The sequence below is a fragment of the Galeopterus variegatus genome, unplaced genomic scaffold, assembly GCF_000696425.1.
Source record: "Galeopterus variegatus unplaced genomic scaffold, G_variegatus-3.0.2 Scaffold5678, whole genome shotgun sequence".
NCBI classification, from domain to species: Eukaryota; Metazoa; Chordata; class Mammalia; order Dermoptera; family Cynocephalidae; genus Galeopterus; species Galeopterus variegatus.
Window position 1 is genome coordinate 24184 of NW_007731789.1, and position 1771 is coordinate 25954.

The following is a 1771-nucleotide window of genomic DNA, read 5'->3' on the forward strand; positions in this document are numbered from 1 at the left end:
AAAGAAGAGCGGACACATTACGCACAGCACTGCTCCCCGGGTGAGCGTCGCTCTCCCTACACTTTTAACCAAGAAATAAGGGGCATCAAACTCTGTGTTTTTCAGATTCCGTTTTTGGCTGAAGGGATCAGGATTCATGGAGACAAAGTGACAGAAGCGCTGAGGCCGTTCCATGAGCGGATGGAAGCCTGTTTCCGACAGCTGAAGGAGAAGGTGGAGAAGCAGTACGGCGTCCGGACCATGGTGAGTGGGCAGTGTCGCAGAAGAGGGGTGTCTGTGGTGCCACTGTCCAGCCGTGGCAGGCTCCCAGAGCAGAGGGGCTGTGCACAACACGCCTGCTTAGGAAGTGGGATTGAAGGGAGCTCGGCCCCCTCGTCAGTCCATCTTCCAGCAACCCAGCCACCTCCTTTTGGTAGCTGGGAGTGTCAGGGTGAGTAAACATTCATGAATTTGCTTGAACACCAGATGCCCCCTCACCTGCTGTGCACACAATCCACCCCAGTGTCGTGGAGCAACGGAAGAGGCCCCTGCAACTCAGCTGGTTGACAGAGCCCAGAGCTGCATCAAGACACAAAGGGTTCAGTCACACACAGGGCACCGGCACTCTGTCATGACGTCACCCAGCAGAGGGGTGTCTGTGCCTAGGCTGAGGTCGATGTGATGGGCTACAAAGACTTACCTACTGGAGGAAGTGGGAATTGCTGGATGGCAAGAAGGATAAGTCAGAGACGAGGACAGGATGGGGAGGACACTGCCTGTAGAAAGGGCGCCCTCAGCACAGCTGTGAGGCAGGCATTTGAATGGCCAGCCAGAGGCCAGTGCAGAAGCGGGCATGCTTTGGGCAGAAGGCAAATCATAAGGAGCAGTTGGAGAGGCACCCAACCTCCAAGAACCTGCGATGCCAGTGTGGGGCAGGAGGCCCTGCTGCTGAAGGGCAGAACTGGGCTTTTGCACTGAGTACCTGAAGGGTTTCTGAGCAGGGGCCAGGCCCAGGAGCATGATAAAAGGGCAGCTTGTGTTTAAAGATGCAAAAAGCCATATGGTTGAAACCTCATAGCAGGCTGGAGACAGTCCCCACGAGCCATGTCTTAGCAACTATGGGGCAAGGCCATATACCACACCACAGAGCACTACCCTGGTGTGCAGTTCAGAGCCCTGCTTCCTTCCTTGCTTGTGGTCTCTGGGAGCTTTGGCAGGGCCCACCCTGACTGCCCATGGACTCTGGGGATGTTTGGCACAGCAAATGGCTTCTTTCCCCATTTTTCTGGGATGAGGGGCATGTGGCAAAAAGAGGCAAAGAAACCTCTCCTCATCTACGAGAATCCCACGCCTGCTGGCATCAAGCAGGTGTGTGCACAGGTCTCCAAGCAGCCTGTGAAAGGAAGGTGAGCTATGGGTATTTCCTCTGCCTCTTGCGACACACTGCACCTTTCTCCACTCCTNAAAAAAAAAAATGCTTGCACTCTGACATGATCCTTTGCTAACAGAACAAGTTACATCTAAAATTCAAAGTGCAGCTCTTCCCAAGCTCAAGTGAAAAGCACAGAAAAATCTGTTCTGGGAAAGTGATTGCATGGCCATGGTTTGGGGACCACCACACCAGTCACATCCGATTCAAAACCCAAATGATTTTCACTGAAACAGTTTTGTCTTTGGGGGTAAAGAGGGTAAAGTGACTGCTGGAGAATGTAATCGGCCAGTTTGATCTGGAAAGAAGAGCGGACACATTACGCACAGCACTGCTCCCCGGGTGAGCGTCGCTCTCCCTACA

General features: G+C 53.5%; 1 protein-coding gene across 1 annotated transcript in view; it reads left to right on the forward strand.

The window, feature by feature from the left end:
* Positions 1-1771, forward strand: part of LOC103605245 (dedicator of cytokinesis protein 1-like) — a gene marked incomplete at its 5' end in the record, with an annotated part of 45490 nt that overhangs the window by 15106 nt on the left and 28613 nt on the right. Inside the window, one exon of the mRNA XM_008589826.1 lies at positions 106-243. Coding sequence (XP_008588048.1) covers positions 106-243 — 138 coding nt within the window. The remainder of the gene's footprint in view (positions 1-105; positions 244-1771) is intronic.